Raw genomic sequence first — 22,528 nt, 5'->3', positions numbered from 1 at the left:
ATTTTTAATTCGCCTCCTAAATGCTACTCACATCAATGCTGCATATAAAGAGGAACTGACTGGGGAAGGAGGGAAAACAAATCGAAATGGGGAAAAACACTTGAGAGACTAATTTTATTCCCAATTGAGAAAACATTTTAAAGGAGGAAGGAAACCAGAAGAGTGAGAGGGGAAAAGCACTTAATTGCCTTGCATGTCTAATGTGTCTTGTTAGAGATATCTAAATGTAGCAGGTGAATCAATAGCACAGGTAGCTGACGAGTTTTTTTGTCTTGATTTGCTAAAAAGGAATTTTTGTGAGGGGATTCAGGTGATAAGGGATAGTTGATGGGTGGGGACACTACTAAGAGTTTCAAGAAAGATACCCGAGAACCAGAGTCCTGCTGGAAGTCAAAAACATTGATTTTAGTGCGCCCTGAGGTGAAGGACACAAGTGTGAGGCTGGAGGTGTTGTAAGCTCCTCTTCAGAGGAGATCTCTGCCCCACGGGCTGGATTCGTTCCACTCCTGAGGCACATCATCTTCTCTCAGGCTCCCTCCTGACAAGGGTGAAGTGTGACTCGTGTCTGAAGCAGAGAGTGAAATATTGGTCTTGCTGAAGTTGGTAGGGGTTTCTTCACTGGCTCAACAGGCCCTGGGCTTTTCCTTCAAGGACATAACTGGAATACTAATTCTTGGTTTCAGCTGTCTGCTGAGAACATACATTAATTTCCAAAATAACATATGTAGTGGAAATAACTGAAAATGTCTTCATCTTCATTTAGATATAATCACTTGACACTTTGGGGACAAAAAGGCTGGGTTTTTTTTAGAATTACACAAGGAGTCAGGTTTGGAGGTTTTTTTCATGTTATTTCAGTGGATTCTGGTGGAGAAAATCCCCCTTCAGCCCTCTGGCCCAAGAATTTAATGGCACCGAATACTCCATGGAAGCTGCTCTGTGCTGCTGGGTTTGGCTGGCTATCAGCAATTGGCTTCTGGCCTGGCGTGTTGGGGAAGGAATAGGAGGGAAGGCAGGCAAACAGGACAGAAACACTGAGAAACAGAGGACTAAATCGAAATACCTGGAAGGTTTAAATGAGTTAGGAGTCTGCCTAGTCAAAATTTTAATTTGGAGGGATGCATTGGTAGTTGGGTAAAAGGTCAAATAATTATTTTGGGCAAAACCAGAAGGACAAATGAGCTGCTGCAAGAGATGGTTATCTGTTCCATGCTTGAAATGTTAACTGTCATAAACCAAAACCAGAAAATTCAAATTTAAAATTTAAACATTTTCTTAAATTATTAAACATCCAGGCTTTCCAAACTTGGTTCTCATCTCTGAGATAGGTCTTTTCATACTTTCAGAGACACATATGGGACCACTTATTTAGTGGAGAGCCCATTGCATGCAGTAGTTTCATAAATACTCAGTCTTATAGTTGCATAGACTCATAAAGTCTCATAGTTGCACAGCTCATTTTCATTCATACGTGCTACAGTTTAATCCTTAATGATGTGATCTTTTACATAAACTGAGTTGACGCTAGAAGACAGTTTTCCCTGAAAAAGTAAACAGTACTGTTTTATACTTGGAAAAGTTACATATTATTATGCATGCTAGCACGTATTGTTTTTCTATGCTATGTATCTGTTATCATCCAACCTGGTTTGTTCCGCAAACTTTAAGTTTCTGAGAGACTGCAGCAGTTCATTTCTTAGAATCAGAGAACTGTACAGCTACAAGAGACCTTGAGTATTTAGATCAGTCCATTTCCTTACACTGAAGTAGAATCAAGTTTATACTAGCTCACACTTTACTACATTTTCTGATGAATCTCAAATTTCATGCAAGAATATCCTTGATGAATTCAAATGGCTAATGCACTGCAGTAAAGAACATTCAAAGTGCTTTAAGGACAGTCAGTTTTGCATTAATTTTACCATGCAACCCACTTCCATAAAAATGTCACCAATTAGATATATGGATAAATAGGAAATTTTCTGTGGTTATTCTACATTAGCATTAAGCACGACATATTTTTGGGAATCACCTGAACACTAACTAACATTCAGGACAAAAAGCGGAGAAAAATTGGTCATCTGATCTGCTCTAGTGCCGCAGTTCTTACGCACTGCTCTTGTGCTGAGAGAACATTTTGGATGGAAAACAGAAATATAAACAAACCAACAAGCAGGTAGGCAGGAATAGGAGCTGGACACTTACCCACAGAGGTGCAGTTTTCCGAAGTGAATGACCTCCCTTCTCCAGCCCTGGGTGGTGCCTGCGTAGTAAGTGCTACTTGGGTGATGCTCAGTGGAGCACAGGGAGCTGAGGTGGCTGCTGCTGCTGTAGCACAAGGGGAGCAGCAGGTGCCAGGTCGCCCCCAGATCTCGTGAGAACTCCAGCTTTACTGGGTCGGCAGAGGAGCTATCAGTGGTGCAGCCGATATTGATCTGGGGGCCAAGACAGGAAATGCAGAAGATGACATAGGGCAGGCTGTGGGACTCCTCATCACTCTTCATCTTAGTCAGCCTCCCCCATTTGGTATGGTATTTATTTAGCCCAGGAAAATGGTGATTTGGGAACTCATTTAACAACTGGGATGATGCACTCAGGACATGCACGTGAACATGAACTCTTGCACATTGCCCTACCTGTCCATGGGCATATTGCACTCTGGCTTATCATAAAATGAAAGTAATATGAAATCCCTTACTACTTCTACTAAAAGAAAACCATGAAGTTACTTTTAGACAAAATCCCAAAGGAGAGCTGTTAACGTTGCTGGAGCAAATGCATCAGCTCTTGCAGTCCTCTGGCAGGTACTGAAGTAATCACAGCACCAAAAAAATGTGCATTTTTGAAACCAGAAAGATTAAAACAAAATGTGCAAACATAAACTTTTTGTTAAATTGCTGAGCTGCACTATGATAGTCTTTTATGTTACACTTCCAAAAAAAAAAAAAAAGCTTATGCCACAGGGTGTGTGCTGTATCACTTCAATATGTTCTTCAGCTTTCATACTCACTACCCATTTGCTCGTGTATAGCGGCAAAGCCCTAGGAGACAGCATTAAAAGAGTGTCGTAGCTAGATTGGATTTAGATTCAATGTCACACCAAAACATAGTTTGGCAATGTCAAACTTCTCAGGGTGTTCTTATGAGATTCTTGATGTAGAGAAGAATAGAAAAGGCAGAAAACTTATATGAACAACAGTTCTACTACTGAAAAAAATATAAAATGATGTTTTGTACAGAATCTGAGACCTCTTAAGACATATTTTCTTCATGCACCCAGTGCAAATTAGTCTGCTTTTCTTTCACACTGATATTAAGATGTTCTTTTAGTTTCAAATTGCTTATATAAAAGAAGAAGAATTAGTTCCCTTACAGGATGACTCTGTCATATAAAATAAGATGTACTATACTTACCATGCAATAAATAAAAACTCTTTGCCGATGAAATACAAAGCCTGTACTAAAACTATGAAACATTTTGGGTTTTTTACATATCTTTGTAGCGGAAAATAAGTGTCTTTCTAACATGCTGCTCTGTAATGAAAATCTATTTATTTCTTTCTAAAACCCAGTAATACTTAGAACTGTGCATGAATGTTGAAAATGTACCCTGCATCGAATTTGCTTCATCACTCTTCAGCGCACATGAGTCCCATCAACCTACATTTGACTAGAAGAGTTGTCTACTCATCTGGAAGCTTAGAGAGATGCTTAACCCAATATAGGTTTTGACTCTTGAGACACAGAGAGAAAATCTACTGCATTATGCATAACTTCTTCATTTATACTAATGTCCTCAAAAACGTGAGCTGAAAACAATGTTCTTACCACATATGGAAGCAAGAATGTAGATTTTATGAGGTTAATGCTCTGAAGACTTATGAATATCTTAAAGTGACCTCAAACATTTTTGTTCTACAGGCTGTAATCTAAATTTTAAAACAGAAAATGGTTTGCATTCAATAATTTATGAATTAGTTGCATGACAAACTGAAGCGTGTATGAGTACACAGCTAAACCTAGTTTTCTTGGAAAACCCTTAGTATCATTTTAGTAATTTTTTATAAACCAGTATAATCTGCTGTTTAATGCTACAGCATGCTACATCTTTGTTAAAAGCAGCCTGATAATTGTGGCATGGCAATTTACATGAAAGATTCTTTTACAATTTCTTAATGACAATATAATGACCCCTCTAAACTAATACATACTAGGCTAAATGGTTACTCCCATCAGTAGCTGTCCTAGCCAATGCACAGTTTAGATTTTAGGATAAACCAGAAACACAGTTTAGTTTAGACTATGTGTTGTCATTGGGATACCTGTTTCCACTGACTATAGGAGAAGCACAAAAAATATGCTCCTTATTCATGAGCTTTAGATAACTCCCTAAGATGGGATGAATTCAGGCCATCATGGCCAAAGAACAGCTTCCTCTAGAGCATCTATGAAAGCATGAGCAGAAGCAAAAGGAAAGCAGCACCTTGGCTCTCTGAGAGTACAACAGAGCAGTTAAGCCAGCAGATAGGAAAAATTAATTTCTAGTGCCACAGATGAAGTTGTAGCTCTCCACTGGGTCAGCTCGTGGAAATGCTGCACACTTATCCTGAGCAGGCTGTGAAGCGGCAATCTGGACCCTCATTATATTTTGCTCATCATCTTGTCTGCCAGTGGTGACTCTCCAACTTGTAAGACATGGACTTTAATGCTATCAGTGCAAGTATATAGGCAAGGACAAAGTAGCAATTTAGGCAAGAAAGTAGAAGACTTTGAGGCAGAAATTTCCCTTATCTGTGTATTAAAAGCTTCATGATACACCTACATGAGGGAGAGTAATATCAAAGCAATTACAGGGGAAATTAGGCAGGCTTCTCTACTTGCAATCATAACAGCTGGGCAAATACACCAAAGAGCAGAACCTGAAAGAATAGACCTCTCTAAGCAAAAGGCAAAATAACTTTTTGAGGACAAGTACCTCAAATTGGATTATAGTGTTTTCATTTACACTCAGGTCCCTTGTTGTAATGGAGTGTTCTCCAACTTCATTTGAAACAAATACCATAGCCGAATCTTCTTCCCTGTAAAAAAAGGAAACGAGTACTTTAGATTCAGTTTATTACACAGTCACTTCTTTCTAATTTATTGCTGAGGGATGCTTACGGAGCTCCTTTAGATGAATATGGGCAATAAAGCCCAATGTTTCCGCCAGGATAGAAAAACCAGTTGTCCTCTTTGGGACCAAAGTCAAATGTATCCAAAAGGATCATGGGATTCTTTAGGCTATTTCCATCAATAATGAAGTCATCAATAATCCAGATTTCTTCTTTTTTGCCTACAAAGAAAAGGGGAACATTCCTATTAAGACCTACTACTACTATTATTAGAGAGCAGAACAGTAGCCAGGATTTATGGATTACATGGAGAAAAGGATGCTAAAAGTGTGGTTTCACTATTTTCATTTTCCATGAAAATGGAAATGGAAGATGGGAAAATTTTCATTTTCCATGAAAATAGTCCCCATACTGCTCTGCAGCCTGACCCTACAGAATCAACTTTTATTTCTCTAAAATTTATAGAATTCACAGCAAACTGAAGAGTGAAAAACCTGTGTTGAACAATTATCTTCTGTTTAAATCACATTTACTTTGAAACTCTAACATCAATGTCTTCTTTAATTAAGAATCATCTAAATGAGCAGTTGCTGTAGAGCCCAAGCAGCCTGAAAGGACAATTTCATTCTCTACGTTTTTCCTTGCACTCAGCAGCTTGTGTTTGCCTGGCAAGAGCTCTTCAAGAGAGAAGGAAACTCTGAGTGACCTTGTCTCCTATGGATTATGAATTCAAGTATGGCGGAAAATTGGTGCTTGCAAACTGGAGAGGAAGGATTAGGTTGCCATATCTTTTGTGTAACTGTTTTTTTTCATCTATCTAAAAGCCTTTGTGTTGATCAGAGAAAATTAAAAGGTTTCTTTTAAATGAAATTCCTACTTAAGGATAATGTCTGCAAGAAAAGCTTAGTTAAAGGTTTTAGGGAGGATCCATCAGAAGAATGAACTGGAACTGGATTCTTAGGACCGGATTTGAATTTGCTTTTTTTGTTAGAGGTGCGCTAGGCATTTGCCTGCGTGGAATAAATCATTGCTGTATCACCGTGTCTAAATGATCACTAGAATTCTTTAGAGCCCTTAATGTCAGCTCCTGCTAAGAGATGTGCTCAGAGTAACTGAAAGCAGAGGAGAGCTTTCTTCAGCTGGCGCATCTCCTGTAAACAGGAGGAATGAGCTGCATTCCTCTTGTGGTTTTCTACAGTCCTTTACAATTTAATCAAAAGATTAACTGCTCACTACATACTCTTTCTAAATGGGTTTTTAATGCCTAGTTAATTCTGAGCAAGGTAGGCCCAGTTCCCATTTACACTTGGGACACTTTTGTATAATTGGAGCATTCTAATGGAGCCTCAGTGTAAACAAGAATCACGTCCATTAAAAATAATGAGAAGAACCTGAGTGAAGTTAACTTTATCGGTGTTGCTTGGTCTCCCAGTCCCTCCAGGACCAAGGCTGACAGTCTTCTGCACAGTCAAGGGGTATTAGGTCAAGGTACTTTCACTTTAAAGCATATAGCGGCTTTATAAGAACAGTAAACATAATCCTGTGATAATTTTAATTGAAGGAGTTCAAATATTAGAAAATATGATTAAGAGTCTCTATTACTGTTAAGTTCAAAAATCTAGCCTCTTACAGATGCTGAGCGGTGCAAGTGTGGACCTGGAGTCCCATGGGTGTCTCTTCCTTACCGTTGTTGTAAGGTTGCCAGAGCCTGAACCGCGTCGCGTTGCTTTGGGCTGCATAGGGCAGAGGAACGTTAATAAAGAGGACATCTGTAGTCTGTGTGAAGTAAAACTCATCTATCAGGTGCCAAGTGATGCCACCATTGACAGAACATTGCAGCAGGATGGAATGAGACCTCTCGGGGGTGCCTGGAGCAGAGAGGACATGCATTTATGTTCATTATAATCCAGTTTTAAAAAGCAGTAGCTCAAAACCACTTCTTCAAGTGTAAATACAATTAGGTTACTCTGACACCTATTACAGAGAATGGGCTCCTTTAACAACAACTTAAGCTGTTGAGACGTTATATATGTATCTTACATATACATCTTCTTGTGCTTTCCCTTGCTTGTCTGCAAAATGCTAATGAATTAGGGGCTAAATGTACATTGCTGTTCATTATATGTATGGTCACAGTTAATTACTTAGATGAGAAGCTATCTCAGTGTTATAATTTTTTAGATTAGAACAAACCAGCTCCTTCTACCACAGACATTTTTCAGTAATTCAATATTTATTTGCTTGTTTTTCCCGGGTACCAGACATTATCATCACCTTCTGTAGCACCCACAGATAAAGACACAGTCCTTATCCTCACAAATTTATAGTCTATGGCTCTGACTGCAGACACTGATATGAGCATATTCATGCCCAGAAATCATATAATTGATGGAAAGCACTGAGGATCTTTATTAGCATGTTTTACCACCACCAACAAAAAAGCAATATTCTGTGCTTTAAGCTAGGCCTGAAAATCAGTGGTGGAATTGAGAGTAAAATTTGCATTTTCTGACTACCGGTTCCTCCTTTGTTTACTTAAAGCTTTAAAGAGACAATAAAGGCTCTTTACAGCCCTAGCTATTAACATATGCTGATTAGAGCCCAGCACTCGCACTTGATGCTGGTTACCCTGCACAAGCTCAGTCCCCAGTCTATGTTTGGCCTGTACCTGACTTGCTGACCAGGAACATCAGCATCTGAGTGATGGTATCTCTGAGCTGAGTTCTCACTCAGACAAATTTACACTCTCCACTCCCTTCATAGTGTCGCACAGTGATGGCACGTCCCCAAAAACTCAGTCTGAGGGCAGGAACTAGCAGCAGAAAAGGACTAAGGGTCAGTTTCTTCATCCCTGCCTCTCTATGCGTTACTGTGCAAGTTTCTCCCATGTTCTATTCTTAAATTAACCAAATTTGCTGAAGCCAAAGTGCCTGATGTGTGCGCTCCTGCTCCACTCTGCTCCAGTGCAAAGTCTCCAACCACCGTGTGTGGAACAGAGCAGGGAGGAGACATTTGCAGTCAGGAGCTGATTTCAGCTTATCTGTGGCAATTAACAGTAAACAACACACTGCTCTTAATGCTTACAGCTGAGAGATGTGCCCAGCTATATTAATTTGCATTCAACATTAGGGAGCTTGTTGGGACTAAGTCCTGGATCCAGGCCTAGGGCTAGTAATCCATATAGATTTAACGAGAGAAGATTTCTCCTGGAGTTTCACTGCTTTGACTTTTGTGGGTCAAGTGTCAAAATCCAGCCTTGAGCCTTTGGCTATTCCTGCCTTTCAGAATGATATTTTTACCCATTGTATTTTTTAATATTTTGGCAAGGATCGTATGTAGAAATATTTCCAAGGCATAGTTTTGTAAAAGAAGTCTTCACAAAGATTCTGTTTTTAAACATGAAATATTGGGCATGTTATTTTTTGGGGGCATGTTATGTTTTTGGCTGTTATTGTTTCTCTCTTTTCCATAAAGCACTTAAACAATAGTAATAAATAGCCAAATATATATGATTAAATGCCTATTAAAGGGAATAAAACTTAATTCAGAAAGGGAGAGGAGGTTTTGCATGTTGAGAGTTCAGCCTGGAAGTGCTGGTTCTACAAGCAATGCTGGGAAAAACTTCTGAAATCGTATTGTAGTGACTCAAACCCTCAGCCAGGTTAGTGGTTCTCCACCATGTCACTCTTGACTTGGATAAAATTATTTTGTGAAGCCAGAGATGGCAGGGGCTTGGAGCAGGGTGAGACTGAATCATTGGCTTGAAAATACTTGTACGAGAGAAACTGTCTCAAGCTTGTTACACCAACGCGTAAACTTGGCTTGCAAATTCTGACTATTCTTCATACACAATTAAATAGAATTATGGAGTTTTAGTCATGTCTAAGATACCTACTAGGAAGTCAAATGGTAAGAGCTTTTAATGCAGTGGACTGAAGCTTGAAAATGAAAAACTCTGTAGTTCCTTATCAGTCCCTTAAGTAATCTACTATAGGCACCATTTTATGACTTAAAAAACTGATAAATTCATTTTTTCCCAACATACTGCAAAATCTCTAAAAAATCTTGAGCTATTTTGTTTCTCTTCTGCTCAAAGACTGTACTAGCTGTGCTGTTTTTGACACCACCACAGTTTATTTTTTTCTTAGGAACTGCACAGACGGCCATGTAGGCTGGTAGCAAGGTGGGGATGATGCAGAATCTCAAACAAGTTCCCATATTATCTACCATAAACTGATGATCGTGTACACTGAAGTTGAAAATGTAAATTCATATTCTTTTCTGTGATGCTACGATGTATAAGTAAAGCTAGAGAAGTGATAGGAAATCAACAGTGATCTTACCTTTGGCAATAAATTTAAATGAAAACTGGATGTACACAGTATTAGTGCAATCTAGATCTCTTGAAACAAGCATTCTCAGTCCTTCCTGCAAATACAGAACATATAGTGTGAATCTCAGTTCCCATTATCAAAGATGCTCTGCAGCTTACTATTGTCTGGATGTCGTCTGTTACTGACTGCCGGTGGCAAGCAAGAGAGGTAGTTCTCTGTCCCACACCTTCTTCCAGGCAGAAAATGGGGACAGTGATAGCCTTGGCAAAGTGAGCCATAGTAATGGAAAGGGCTAGATATGGGTGTGTGTCACCACCAGAGGCACAGCTACATCGTCAGGTACAGACACAGGTACAGCTCATTCAGTTCATGCTCTGAACCACTGGGATGTGATCTGATCTGCAAGCACTGACTTACTCAGACATCGAGTCCAAGCTAGCATACTCATTTTTTGGGCAAATTGTATAGTTGCCAAGCACCCTAATTTCCAGGCAGGAAGTCCCCTCTCTAGGAGCTCTTTTCTGTACCTCAAAAAATATTTTGTACAAATATCCTCTTCTGGGGCAACCTCTTGACTTAGAGCAGTAAGGAAAGGGAGCAGACAGGAAACCTCATAGTGACCCCTAAGATCCTGTCCATCTCTATAGATGAGCTCAATGTTCTGTGGATCTCGGGGCCAGAGCCGGTCCCCGTTTTGCAGAGATCTGGCAAACCACCTCTCAGAGCTTCCCTCTTTCTCACACCCATTTCCCCAGGGGAACAACCTGCAGGAATAACCAATCCAAGTTTTAGACAATTCACATCCTGTGATTTGTGATTTAAGTCATCTAAAGAGGTTGAAGTGGAGTCAAGGTTTTGCAAAGAAATATTTCTAAAGAATTCATTTCTACACCAAACATTATTAAAGTTTGCTTTTTTGGGGCACCTGAATTCACAGTGTCAAATGAAGACTCATGTGTGAGCTTAAAATTTGTGTGCTTATGCGAACAAAAGTCTTTCCATTATGTGTTTTGTTGAAGAACTGAGAAGTTCAGAAAATATGATATTTCCTGGCCTTTTTTAACCTGTAATTAACAAAAAAATCCTTAAAGAGCTAGAAAACTTTAAAGCGACAGAATTAAGTAAAACACAGGCTAACTACATAAACATTGATTACATAGACTACACTGCTGACTAATTTGTATTATTCAAAATACTCAAAAGCCCATCAGGGGATTTCAAGACACAAATCCAATTGATTGTAATGTGTACCGTATTTCCAAATCACTCACTTGGCCTCAAGAATCTCAGCCGCAGAGTTTCATTCTTTTCCTTTGGTGGTTAAGGAGGAATTTATACGACAAATGAAAGAAATAGCCAACAAACAGATGAAACTCATTTGTTCATAAAAAACAACTATGACAAACATGGTGCATATTTAGGGCAGGAAAGGACAAGAAAAATGAAAATGTCAAATTCTAGCCTAAAGACTTCGACATAAACATAAAGGGGGAAACAAGAAAAAATTTACTTTCTGTTTTTAACTCTACTGGTTTTTATTCATTTTTTCAAGGTAAGTAATCTCTGACCCCTTTAAAAATGAGAGCTGTTCCAGACTTGATGGTGTCACCATTCAGGTTTCCCCTCTCAGCACCGTAGACCTCAGGCCAAAGGTCTGGATGCAAGTTACCATTGAAATCATCCTTCAGGACAGACGGCAGAGGAATGACAGGGACACAGTACGGACCACCAAAGCCTCTGTCACACCTAGCAACAAATTGGGAGGAAAAGGTGTTATCCATCTGGCCTAGATAAAACACAACATTCTTTCTGTGAAGCAGATTAAGCAGGTTGCTACTTACACACAACGACCTGCATCACAGATGCCGTGGCCTGAGCACATCCAGGGGCACCCTGTAGCCAGGACCACATTATCAATGGCCCAAGAATCAACACCAGAAGCATAGTTGTACTGAATCCATCTGAACCGTGTTCTGGGAGAGCTGGAAAAGACAAAGTGAATGTATTTCAGGCTTCAAAATGTCTGCTCCACAAAGTGCTAAATAATAAACTAAATCACATAGACTTCAGGAGAAGAAAAGCATATTAATAATCATGACTTCCTGTATTTGGAAAAAAATAATATTCCAGTTGAAGCTGGACATTTCAATTTCTCAGGTTAGTTTTTAGGCAAAATTCCAGCAGACTCTAAAGGAAGGTGCCCAAAGTGAAAACCAAGAAAGAACATTGCTGCAACTCTTGCTGATCAGCAAAGTGGTTGAACAGAAACTGTTAGCTCTGTTAGCATTCGACAGCTCCATGTGTTGCTATCAGAGTTAAAACAATATAATTGCTTCAGTAAAGTAAAAAGTAATGAAAGTTCATTTATACTAAGCGTTGTGTAAAGAAAAAACAATGATTACATATGTTCATATATATATGTATAACAATGTATGAATATATATGTACAAACATGCACATGCATACAGACTGCTGTGATTGCTGACTGCCTTGTTATCCTCAGATGAGGAAAGTATTTTGGAAAAAAAAATCTATCAAAATGCTATGGGTTAGATCATCTTCAGCTTATTCAGGCAGGAAATGTGCTGAGGACAATGCACCAGAGAATTGCCCTCAGACTTTGACAGGATCAGGATATCATTATATTTGTGAAGAAGATTCTTTGGAAGAAGATGTGTGGTCCTCTGGAGTGAACTACGAATTAGAAACCAAGATGTGAACCCCAGTCCCAGTTCATTTACTGTGTGTCCATTTTTACTACCGCATTTTCTGGGTGGTGAAATTTACAGAGGTAATGTGTAGGGTGCTTTGAAGAATTACAGAACTATTCAGAATAACGTAAGCAATATCATCATCATCTGTTATTTCTAAACTAGAGCATGATTTTATTCAGAGAGATGGATGCCAGCATATGTGCCACATCCGTTTACAACCATGTGATATCACTAGAAGGCAGGCAGAACTCTCCTCCCGGTCAAAAGGGTGGAGGTGGCACGTCCAGTAACATGTGTTTTGACTTGCTGAATGCCACGACTACCATGCCTAAATGTTGGATGACAAGTTATATGCAATGACAGAAAATACTTTTATATGAAAGGATGGGTCAGGGCATTAATTCTTGCTTCTTATTGGACAAATGTTGGAAAAGCTTGGTTTAGCATTCCTGTTCTTGCTGTCATAGATTATAGGCAAGACTTAAGAATTCACTTATCAAAAGTTGTTACTTCCTTAAGTTCCTGCAGTTCACATTATATCTGATGAAATATTTTGAAGTGAAATTTAAAATTCCGATGGCGTGACAACACACATTTAATAATTTAAAGGACATGCAGAAAATTCCCAAGCTGGGGGATGTTTGCTCAAATTAGATCAGCAAAACCTATATCGTGCTAAGCAGCCAGAAGATCAGTGCTCACTTGGTTGAGGGTGGGAGGTAGACCGTAATTCTCTTCCAGTTTTGGAATCTTTCTGAAGTGTAGATGGAGCTCTCGGTGTAGTGCTGACAGCCGATTGTTGGAGGGACGCACTCCTCTGTCACCAGGTGCCAGTCTCTCCCGTTGTTTAAAGAATACTGCAGGTGAATGCTATGGGAATTGCTGTATGGCTTGCTACAACCCATGCTCAGCTCAAACTGCAAGAAAGTGGAGGCTGATACATGGAAGTCCCAAGTCTCGGCATAACGAGGTTTTCCTAAGAAAAGAGAGAAAAACATCAAAAAAAGTATACCTTATGCGTATGCTTTCAGTACTGTAAATGAAATTTGTTATCTGTATTTTCACCTTTTTTCAGCCTTCTCCTTTCTGCAGATTACTATGTACCTGAATTTGTCTATACCTCCTATCTTGTAAAAACTTGACCCATAAATAATTTATAAAATAGACTCATACAAATGTAGCAACGTTTCGTGACACATACCAATGTTTTCACTGAACATCAGAGCTGTATCCATAGACAGGCAGTCGATGTCTACTTGACCTCCTTGTATTCTGTACCAGCTTGCTTGTAAATCCACAGTTCCATCAAATTTATCCTGGAAGCCAGTCTGAGAGCTGTCATTCATTCCTATAAGGACATCGTCCAAAGCCCACTGAGCTGAATGCTTCCCTGTAAAAAGCAGAACGGGCAAGTTAGTGGAGTCCCTGTAAGTTATTTTTTATGCCCATATCCTGCATTCACCCAGTGAGCAGTGCTCAGTGAGGTAGACCGAGCACTGTTAAACAAGACTAAAACTTTGCTCAAGGATGAACCTGGACTCTAGAGTATGTTTCTATTTTGGATAAACACAGGTATTTCCCTCTTCATTTCTCAAGCTTCAGTGCCTTTGTCATCATACGCTCTCCCTGTGTTTGAATGAGACACTCCCTGAGCCCCTAGATTGGGGATTTTCATTTTATGTGTCACAATCTTCCTGCCATTCCCCACAGCTAAATCAGAAAGGCCTCTATCTAGTTCCCAAAGTACCTTTTGTATGGAATAGGATAGTACACAAAAGAAAATGCTGAAGGCTCTTGATATAGATGATATTCATAGAAGTGCTCTTCACCTTCTCCTTCCTGGAAACCTCTCTTCTCTTCCTATCCAGCCTACAGGCATCTCAGTTCACCATCATCTCCAGCCCATTTCTCCAGCCCTTCATTTCAATTCACCTTTGTACTGGCATGCTGAAAATGCCATCTTACTGTACAATCACTGCCCTCACGGAAGAAGAAGGAAAGTCTTGACAATAAATTGTGAGCTCGCAGCTATCTGCCAGGACTTTTGTCTTGCCCCTATGAGGAACGTGGGTCAGGGCTGATAGGGGCACTCTGCACTGAGTTATGGCAGACAGAGGACAGTCTACGAAGGAGCTAGTATCTGTAATGAGTGGTTGTCACCTATGGGTGCTGGTATGGAAGGTGGTATTTCAACCTCCAGACATAAACTCTCCCTCTTACTGCAAGCCACAGGACTGCCGTCAGGTAGTCTTAGAGTGACTGCTCTCGGCAGGGACAGATGTCATCCAGGTGCCCCCAGAGCAAGCGGCCATGGGCAGGACACAGGTAGGGAGCAACAGGTCTGACATCACACCACTCACCAGTGCAAACAATTGGGGCAGAACGATGGTCTGTGGTGCACCAGTTGCTGCTCAGCATTTTTACCAAATGAACTGGCTTCTTAACTAAATCACATCCCTCTTGCCTGGTCTACTCTCTTGCCTAGTGAGGACAATTAACTCCAGCACATACATTGTAAGAAAATGTACGAATAAAAAACAGCCATCAAAATGATAAATGATATCGACGAAGCTGCATACCATAATTGCCTGAATGTAAGCTGTGTGCTTTTCTCCCCAGGGAATTGCTGTTAAAATGTACTTTGCTATATTTCTGAATATCACCTTGTATTTCCTGCAGGGATCCAGGAGCTGCTGCCTTGCACAAAGGCGAGACACTTAATCAGGACACTTTTAATGGTGGTAACGTGCCCTCATGCAAGGTGGGAGCTCTCACAGTGGCTGTAGGTATCAGTCAGCACCAGGGTTTTACTTTCAGCTGAGGATGTGGGAAGTGGCTGAGTGGGCTTTGGAGGTGCAGCAGAAGGCAGGGGAGCAGGACGCTGGGATACCAGAAATAGCAAGGGATGGGGGTCCTGTTTTGGAGTGTGGAGATATTAAAATATTGAGATGGGAGCCACCAGGTAGGCAGATTCAAGGCCAAGTTATGCCTCCTCTTCCAAAACAGAGAAAAAATGAGATAACATGTGTAAGCAAGCCGTTTTGCATCCCAGGTCACTCTATACTCAGGTAAATCCTCTAATCTTATTTAGGCTTTTCTGTGTAATATTCTTTTCCCCTCCCCTCTGTTATCTCTCAGCATCTTTGGTTTAAACTTAGCTCTTAAACAATTTTACTCTTAGCCCACTATTCCGCTTGGTGCTATAAAAGAAAATCATGTCTGCAGTGTGACTGAGGAAAGCCTAAATATGCTCTTACGGCACCCAACTGTCCACCATACTGTATTTTTCGTAAGCTGAGGTTTCTGCAGAACACGTCCATACTGAGAAGCATTGACATGTGGGTTGTGTAAAGCTGCTTAATGAATTTTTAGGATGCCATTGCTTACCGTGTTGTGGCTGCCACCAGCGGAAAGCGGTGGCGGGGGTTTTGGCCTCCCGAGGTAAGTCTATCGAAACAACCTGGGGTTCCAGGTACGACATGAAGTCCAGCTCTCGCAGCAAATGCCAGGTGATCCCATTGTCGTTTGTGTATTGAACAACAAGCCCTATATTTAAAAATAAGAAAGGCAGTAAGTCTGTACAGAGCAAAGGGGGGCAATTCTTCAGCCTGTATTCAGGAGCTGCCAACCCCCGTCCAGTGCACATGACTTTTGGCATCTCCCCTACCCTTTTGGCATCTTCCGGTCAAGGAGCATTTTGTGGACGAAGTCCTACTGCAAAAGTGGCTTGGGCTCACCAGCTGCCACGTGTTATCCTGCTTGTCTTCACCAAACTCAAAGGATCAAATCTTTTACAGCCTCAGTGAAACTAATGATTGTACCACAGAAATGATAGGAATAATGGGACTTTCTTCTTATAGTCAGTATTTATTTCATGTCGGGTATCCTTGCAGTCTGTGTGGGACACTAAGTTGTAATTCTGATAGCTGGGCTCCCAATATGGGCAGTTCACAATGCTCATGCTACCTATGCAAGCTCGCAGCATCCTTAAAAGTTAATCATCGTAATATTTAGATAATTTAAGATAGTCTTCATATCTAACACACAGTATGACAAATACTAGGACATAGCAGAATTGTGAAGTCACTTATGAGCTCATCAAAAGGGATAATACAAGAAAGAAGCACTTATGTATATTTCGTCTCTTAGAACTCTTTTATACTGAAGTTTGTTCAAAGATAACGGATTTTCTTGCGTCTTATACTAGTGCAAATGAGAGGAGAATCAAACCCTCAGTGTAATCTGTGCTGAAAGATGACAGTTGTAAGTATCAATGTAAATGCCATACATCAGGAAACAGTCCACTGATGTTAAATGATTTATACTGAGAGGAAAATGAAGTTTTCTCATCTACCAGATGCCAGCGGTCTGCCTTCATGCAACTAGACCACTTTACATGGGGAATCTGCTCCCAAAACTCTGCTGACCCTTCCCAAACACAAATATCAGCCCCCCGCCCCAATAACTCTAAGCATGTGGGTAAAGTAAGAGAGGAGACAGCTGGGAGAGATGAATTTCTTTAGACTAAATATATTTTCAGCTGCAGCTTTATAATTTTGCAGGTAATTACAGGTAAATCATGCATGAGCTTGAGTTGGAAGGCAATCTTTTATTAGACCCACTGGTGTAGTTGAGAAGCTGAACAAGTTTTCAGGCACATAACTCTTCTTCAGGTCAGAAATGGAGGTTTCCCACTTTATCCTGAACTTGAATTTTATTCCTTTTATTTCAGACCTGAAGAAAGTCCTGTGTACTTGTAAATTTACCTGTTTTCCCCTGTGTACTTGTAAATTTACCTGTTTTCCAACACTATCAAGTAGTCTAATAAAAGCTATTACACCTCGTCTTGTAAATGCTGTCTGTCTTAAACCATCATGGCTCCAACAGCTACTCCTACTGATAGATCACCGTTAGGTTTGGTGGAAATAAGTAAAAATACAAATGTGGAACAAAAGTAAATAGTTTTCTGCACCATTTATGAAAACTGAAGAGGTAATTGATTTATGTTAAAAATAAAACAATCTTTTTGATTTTGTAAAGGCAGTAAAAGGCAAAAACATTGTAGAAGACCCAAAATACAAAAAGCTTATTATAAAGAAAAGGGGCTTTACCTTCATTCCTGGCTCTTGGTCTGTTGCAGGAGTTACCAACAGCCTTGCTTCCAATTTGTATATAAAATTGAACTAGCCTGTTAAAAAAATCAGAGTAGAAGAGAAGTGTAATTATGTTCTGGTAGCACAAGATCAGTCAGGATAACTCTCCTCTCTTAACTAATGTGGTATTTTCAGTTAGGTCATTATTCCAGACTTATTGATCAGGTAATGTTCCCAGTGAAATCAAGCATGGCCATAGTAAACGGTGGAGGACCTAAGACAGAAAAAGGTGATGTGGTTTATTGATCCTGTGCCTAATAAATGTATTGTTGGACTGAGCAGCAGAATTTAGCAGTTCCTTCTTTCACACAAAGATGCAAAATCTCCAAAGCAGGCAAATCTGCTCCTTACATCAGATCTTACCTTGACCTCTTGTAACTGGAAATTTATTTAAGCTTTAAAATACAATATTAGAGTTTTAATAAAATTATTATATCCTCACTAAACCACCAATCCCTTTTTGGTCCTTAAATTCTTGATGTAAACAATTTTCAGTGAAAAATGTTCATGGGACATTTTGTGAAGTAGACCCTTTGATTTTGAACCTATAAATTTTTATTTCATTGAATATCCTCTTGTTCTCACATCATGAGATGGGGAAAAAAATGTTCCTGATCTGCCTTTCTTGCAACCTTCCCTGTAGTCAGTGCTTTTATCACTTCCCTACCTTCTCTTATTCCTTTCTACTGTAAACCATGGCAACCTTTTCATCTGTCTCTCTGCATGAAAGTTTTTCCATGTCCTCGATTTTTCCCATAACCATTTTCTGCAACCCTTCTAAAGCTGCAGCATCCCTTTGAGACAGTGTTGCTGGTTTTATTGACAGAACTTTGGATTAGCCTGGAACATCCCTATTTAGCTATATTTGAATTAATAATTATCCCGTCCTTGTGCTCCAAAATATTGTTAATTTTTTTTCCCAATCTGCAGTGATGCCCTGGTATCCTTGCTGAATTGATACTTTAATTGTGACTCTGTGGTATCAGAGTAGTTTACATTTCCTCTTAGATGCACACTATTTTGCTACATAACAGCAATTCATTTCAATTAACGTCCTGCTGCTAACTCACTCAATTTCATTGCGTGTCTCCAACATCCATCTGAGTCTTATCTGGTCATAACTAGTATAAAGAACATTGAGATGACTGAGAATGCCATCGCCCCCTCATCTATGCCTTCTTCACAGGTTATCTGCATTGCATGCCCGAAACAGCGCCTGAACAGAGCAGGGAACCTGGACTCGTCCCCACAACGAGCTTTTGCATGCTGAAAGTTGGCGATGCCATTCTCCTTGTTTCCTAGCCAGTTTTTCACTTAGGATGATGCCTGCCTGTTGTGTTATGACTATTGGAGTACTCGCTGATGTGATGCTTTTGGGAAGCAACTGCTTGTCCCTTGTGCTGGAGGTGTCCTCGTGGAGCACATAGGGTGAGGAGGGGTTATTGCCAAACGGGGGTTTTGGGGGAAAAAAGAACACAAATCTAAAGGAAACCAGGCTTCATTAGTTCTACTGCTTGTAGATAACTTCTTTATTTTAAATGCTAATTTTGAAGTGAATTTGTGTCTCTGTGTGAAGAAACAAGGCTTGATTTGTCATTCAAATAATTCCCCACAAGGATAACTCTTTTTGCTTTAGGGGATTTGGTCCTAATTTGTAGTGACATTGGTAAAATCACAGACAAGCCACAGCACTACAGGCAGAGCCAGGTTGATCCATATAGGACTCTAATTTCCCTCACCCACTGCTACATAGACAATGTCTCGATCCTATTCTGATTCTAAACCCAACCACACTCCAGTTCTGTTATTCAAATCGGTATCTCCTGTCTGAGATGTTTTGTATATCCATAGGGACTAGGACAAGCCAGAATATACTCATCAGTCTCATTCATAATATAACCCCATAGATAGCTCAAGAACAGACAGGCTCACAGTATTACACTATTTAGCCAGGTAGGTCCTATTGTTTGCTGCAGCTCTTTTGTCTGAGACAGTATTCAGGCAATAAAACACTAGACAGTGGTCTCAGAGGTGAAAAGATTTACAGTCCTGTGATGAAATACTCTTTTATGCTTGCCAAATGTAAAGATCGGTAAAAAGCAAAAACAAAAGACAAAAAACCCCTTTCTGCAGAAGGATGAATCAGCCCATCTGATCTGTAAGTGTTTGACCCAGAACAGCTCTCTGGGATGGTTGCATAGTCATTAGCAACGGAGTCTGTAATGCAGACAGGAGCCAAGTCAGCTAACAAGCCAGATGTCACTGCTTGGAAAAAAAGTATATATAGTCCATGGTTTTTATCTAGCTGCCAGGTAGGCACTGTGTACAAATGCTCTCACTGAACAGATAGTGAAGAGTGTCATAAGGGATAGGCTGTCAAAATGGGAGGCAGTAGCTCATCAGTAACCAAAATGCATTCAGGTATTGTATTGTCAGTCAGGAGGATGGAAATACTGCTGGTGAAATTGTGCCTTTGGCGCATTGGGCCATGCAAAAGGGAAGGGATGGAGAGACTCCAGGGGGTTCTGAAGTGTAAGGCAAAAAATGGTCTGGCTGAAATGAATTTTGACACTTACAGCTCTCTTAGTGCTATGGAACATTCTCCTAATGGCTGTGAAAAAAGTGTAGTCAATCATATAAAGGAATAAGGAGACAATAGGACAAACAAAGCTAAGATCATGATGGCACTTAATGTATATGCTAAACATCGAGTGCTTGTTTATGATCATTGGCTTCAGGGAGCAAGCTTTAGTTTTAAATGCTCTTAGCATGACACCTGAGTTTGGCAGTGCCCTGTTGGGCTGCTCCCCTGAGCAGCACCACGCACCTCGGGCTGACAAATCTCAACCCCTTTGAAGCAAAGCAAACTGGGAGCACCGAGCCCCCATGGACCCTGCTCCTCTGGGAAGAGAAGGGTGAAGGGGAAAAGGGTCTTTGTCCTTCTTACAAAAAAGAACAAAAATTCTTTACATTCCTTACATAAAATTTACACTTTACATTAAAAAAGCTGTAACTGAAGCAAGATGATAGGGAATATGCATAGGTAGATCTGCAGGAATTCAGAATGAAAATAAAACTTTAATGTCTTGCAATATTTTTCAATTTTTTTGCTCTTCCATGCCTGATTTAATGAAACAAGATCTTAAAAGGTCTGGGAAAACACTATTAACCTGAAAAATAAGAAGCTTAAAAATCTACTGCAGGAGTTTCAGCCTTCCTATTCACAACCCTCAATCCACATATCTAATGGTATGTCTTTCAAGGCATATTTTCCTGCTGTTTACTCAGTCACCAAACCCCCCCAACCAAAAAACCCACACAAAAATAAAAGATAGCTGTGCAGGGGCTAAGATGACCCCTAATAAGATAACCGAATTCTATGCAAGGCATTATTGAATGCAGAAAGTAATACCAAAATGGGAAAAAGTGCTTCCCTCTAATCTCCTCTTTCAAGTGACATTAATTTTAGCTCCAATAATGGCAAAAAAATTCTAGGCTGAGGAATTATTTTCTTTTTAGGGTATGGGTCTTTCAGTTAACCCCTCACACTCTCACAAACTTAGTCTGCCTTTGCTTCTAGTAAAAAAAGACTAATGTTACAGATGGTCTCAAACATTAAAGTGGGACGCACCTGTTCTAAGCAAGGTGTCTGAAGCTGGATGTCTAAGTTTTACATGGCCAACCCAGATTGCCGTAAAATTAATGAAAAAAATGCATGCTTCCAGGAGACAAAGCACTGGCCCTTGCTAGACTCTATTTTAGGATGAGTTGCATTGCCCTTTTGAAGCAGCTGTTCTCTCCTCTGAACATAAAAGCAGCCTGAGGTAATTGCTGTAGTCTAAGGAGTCCATGTTCTGGTCAAGCAGCATGAGGTGGATACCACCCTTGAGCACACACGTGGCTGAAGAAACCAAAAAGTTGATGTTAGTCCCATTTGTGTTTGAGATGACCAGTGTGTTTGTTCTGTCTAGCAACCAGCCCAGCGATGTGGCTTCAAGCTTGAATTGTTCAAGGAAGTTAAACTGCTCACTGTGATGCTTATAAAAAAAATTAAGTGCTGATTTATTTTGACAAAATGATCAGTTGCAGCAGGAGAGCAGCTCACATGGTGAGCATGTGCTCAGAAGAGGGATCTTAGTTGCTCTTACCAGGTGTCCCTCTGGCCATTTATCTTCTTGGGGCAGTTTTAAGACACCAGATGACCATGTTCTCATGCAAAACAGAAGTGGTGATAGATTAAAAAAGTCAAGAAAGAGCATTGCTCAGTATTTTAAAACTTCTTCTGGCTTTTGAAATGGTTTCAACTCTATAAAAATGGAAAGCTATAAATATGAGTATCTGGCATTAAAAGGTGTTTCAAAGTAATCTTAAAGCTAAAGAAAAGCCTTTTCTTTTATAGAAAGATTTCTCCAGGAAAGAAGGAATAACTCAAAAATAGTGTTTGATTATAGACTTCTTGATGATGTGGTTACTTCCAATATTATGCTTCACAGGATTAGTAACATGAGATTTAAAAAGATGGTGGAACAGAAGAGAAGCACTCAGATCTTCCCAGAGTTCCAGTACAGGTACATGTACTTGTCCAAAGCATATTTGTCAAACAATTAGTTAATTAAATTATTAAGTAATTTACATAATTATATAAATAATTTACGTATTTGTCAGAGGAGAATTTGTCAGACACTCAGGGGACAGAGGAAAGGCAGCTGGTGCTGTGCTGCTCGGTGCCAGGGAGCAGCTAAGGATGTCCCCAAACCCGCAGCACCCATACTGCCCTAAGGAGCACCACTTGCCTGAGCTGGAGAGTGGTAGCAGTAACTTGTGGCCAATCTTTGCTGAGTGATCCTACAAATTAAATAATGCAGTAAATCGTGGCACTACTTACTCTTGGAGCAGTATTTGTCAGGAGAAATATCTTTTATTAAGCTAACTGATGTAATTGTAGGGTGGGTAAGGTTTGAGGTGTGTGATCCCTTATGATAGTGGACAAAGCAGCAGCAAACTCCAGGCTAAATAATGGTTAGAATTAACAGCCCTTTGTTTATCCTAATTACATTAATCAATTAGACAATTTGAGAGAAAAAGGATAATTGCTACCAGTGGAGCAGGATTCAGTGGTAGCAGGGAGAGAGGTTGGCTCTTGGCTACACAGAAACAATTCACATTCGGTTTTTTTACACTTCTGACAAGTGGACTATTTCACAACATCTGGGAAG

The 22,528-nt window shown here is 40.0% G+C and overlaps 1 protein-coding gene across 1 annotated transcript in view; it reads right to left on the bottom strand.

Moving 5' to 3' along the window:
* RELN (reelin) overlaps positions 1 to 22,528 on the bottom strand; it is a 297,658-nt gene that overhangs the window by 42,972 nt on the left and 232,158 nt on the right. The window contains exons 31-41 of the mRNA XM_050915640.1: positions 17,271 to 17,347; positions 15,547 to 15,705; positions 13,361 to 13,549; positions 12,862 to 13,135; positions 11,287 to 11,427; positions 11,014 to 11,191; positions 9,455 to 9,539; positions 6,797 to 6,979; positions 5,161 to 5,332; positions 4,976 to 5,078; positions 2,206 to 2,435 (exon numbers count right to left, since the gene is read on the bottom strand). Of these exons, the coding sequence (XP_050771597.1) occupies positions 2,206 to 2,435; positions 4,976 to 5,078; positions 5,161 to 5,332; positions 6,797 to 6,979; positions 9,455 to 9,539; positions 11,014 to 11,191; positions 11,287 to 11,427; positions 12,862 to 13,135; positions 13,361 to 13,549; positions 15,547 to 15,705; positions 17,271 to 17,347 (1,791 nt within the window). The remainder of the gene's footprint in view (positions 1 to 2,205; positions 2,436 to 4,975; positions 5,079 to 5,160; positions 5,333 to 6,796; positions 6,980 to 9,454; positions 9,540 to 11,013; positions 11,192 to 11,286; positions 11,428 to 12,861; positions 13,136 to 13,360; positions 13,550 to 15,546; positions 15,706 to 17,270; positions 17,348 to 22,528) is intronic.

Source organism: Gymnogyps californianus, chromosome 1, assembly GCF_018139145.2.
Source record: "Gymnogyps californianus isolate 813 chromosome 1, ASM1813914v2, whole genome shotgun sequence".
In the NCBI taxonomy this organism is placed as follows: Eukaryota; Metazoa; Chordata; class Aves; order Accipitriformes; family Cathartidae; genus Gymnogyps; species Gymnogyps californianus.
This window is presented reverse-complemented; position numbering and strand designations above follow the sequence as displayed.